Source organism: Emiliania huxleyi (assembly GCF_000372725.1).
Source record: "Emiliania huxleyi CCMP1516 unplaced genomic scaffold EMIHUscaffold_769, whole genome shotgun sequence".
Lineage (NCBI taxonomy): Eukaryota > Haptophyta > Isochrysidales > Noelaerhabdaceae > Emiliania > Emiliania huxleyi.
This window is the reverse complement of record NW_005196246.1, coordinates 9,715-11,604: the sequence shown is the minus strand read 5'-3', so window position 1 is coordinate 11,604 and position 1,890 is coordinate 9,715. Positions and strand designations below refer to the sequence as shown.

The window sequence follows — 1,890 nt, the reverse complement described above, 5'->3', positions numbered from 1 at the left end:
GAGAGAGAGAGAGAGAGAGAGAGAGAGAGAGAGAGAGAGAGAGAGAGAGAGAGAGAGAGAGAGCAGAGAGAGAGAGAGAGCAGAGAGAGAGAGAGCAGAGAGAGAGATATTGAAAATGGCGACAACAGTGCCAAGCAGCAGCAGCAGCACGCCCACGGCCCGAGCCAGAGCGAGGAGACGGAACGGCCGAGCCGACAACGGAGGCAGCGAGCAAAAAGGCAGCGCGGCGCGGCTCGCGCGCCGCGTGCGCCAAGCAGCCGAGGCTGCCGAGGAGGCCGAGGAGGCCGAGGAGGCCGAGGAGGCCGAGGAGGCCGAGGAGGCCCCCCCCTCCCCCCCGGCGACTCGAACCGGGAGCCAGTCGACGCACGAACGGAACGCTCGCACATCACCGGATATGTCAACTCGCAGCAGCGAGGCAGCAGCTCATATACAGTGGACTCTACTCAAAGCAGCACAAAAGCGCTCGCAGAGCGGTGCGCAGCGCCGCGCACGCCACGCCGCGGGCGGTCGGACGAGCGCAGCGTACGTCGGCCGCGAGCCGCGTCGCCAGCCGTCTCGCGAGAGAGCGGCGCCACCACGTGCGCGCAGCAGCCGCCGCGGCAGAGACGAGCCGCGGCGACGTCCGCTAACTGCCATTGGCGGTTTAGTGGCTTTAGAGGCAAGAATTCTTCCCTGGTACGATAAATCGCAATCACGTCGGCCAACGCCGCTTGGCCGCCTGCCTTACCTGGGTGGCATAGGCCAGCGTCCATGCCGTACGTCCCGCCGCACCGCCGAAACCAGGTCCCGGCGCCAGCTGCCGGCGCAGAGTCGCAAGGCAAGTCGCTCAGCGACCTCGTCGACAGGCCGCCGCCGCGGCAGCAGCGCGAGCCGCTCCGCGCCGGCGGCGGCGGTGCGGGCGGCGGCCTCGACTCGCGTGGGCCGCCGCGTCACGGCGGCGCCGCCGACCTCTCAAGGTCGGCGCTGCGGGCGCCGCCGCCCGACAAGGACTACTCTGTCGACCGGGGCCGGGACTTGTCAGTCGACCGACTGGCCGAGGCTACCGGCTATAAGTACAACCCAAAGGGCGCGCCGTCACGCTTCGGCTCCGCTGGCCGCAACCCGCACCGGCCGCTGGGCGAGGGCGAGGACGTGCCGGGCGGGGTGCGCGGGGAGGGCTATTCGTAGGAGTGGCGGGAGAAGGCTGTGGCGGAAGGGCGAGAGGGAGTCTTCGCGGCGAGCCTTGCCCCACGCACCCGCCTCAGGCGCGGCTCGACGAGGACGGCATGGTGTACGACATGGGCGGCGGCCAGTGCACCTATTTCCAGGACCGGATGCGGCAGTACCCCTTTGCGACAGAGACGGTGGGCTGCAGTGTAGGACTGGTCCCGTGGGGCCCGGCGCCTCAGCGCACCTCGAGAGGGGTGGGGGGCAGGGAGAAACGAGGAGGGAAGAGACGGAGGGAGAGGGAGGGAGCAGCCACTCGGTGCACAACCCCCGCGCATGCCCGTCGCGCAGGCGGGGCTCGCGCTGCTGCGCCGGCTCCTCCTCGTCGAGCGGCGCCCTCGATCAACGCCACCTCGGAGGAACGAGAGGAGTGACTGCTAGGCTCCTCCTGGTCAACGAGCGTGTCTTTGCCCTCTCCGACGCGCGCGTGAACGCCACCTCGGACCCCACAGAGACGGCGCGTCACGGCGAGCATGCCTGGGAGCGGCCGCCGCCGGAGCTGTGACAGAGCATGCCTCAGAGTGTGACTGTACGTGGCGCAGGCGAGCACCTGTACGTGATGAAGCCGACGATGAAGTCCGCGCCAAAGAGTGCGGGAATGGGCACGTGGAGCGACGAGGAGTACGCCCACCCTGGGCTGCAGGCGCGATCGACTCTCTGCGCGCGCGAGCCCCCCCCCCCCCC

The 1,890-nt window shown here is 69.5% G+C and overlaps 1 protein-coding gene across 1 annotated transcript in view; it reads left to right on the top strand.

The window, feature by feature from the left end:
* Positions 1-750: 750 nt before the first annotated feature.
* EMIHUDRAFT_121027 (hypothetical protein) overlaps positions 751-1,890 on the top strand; it is a gene marked incomplete at both ends in the record, with an annotated part of 1,950 nt that continues 810 nt past the window's right edge. Inside the window, 4 exons of the mRNA XM_005760208.1 lie at positions 751-1,143; positions 1,245-1,343; positions 1,498-1,576; positions 1,749-1,796. Coding sequence (XP_005760265.1) covers positions 751-1,143; positions 1,245-1,343; positions 1,498-1,576; positions 1,749-1,796 — 619 coding nt within the window. The remainder of the gene's footprint in view (positions 1,144-1,244; positions 1,344-1,497; positions 1,577-1,748; positions 1,797-1,890) is intronic.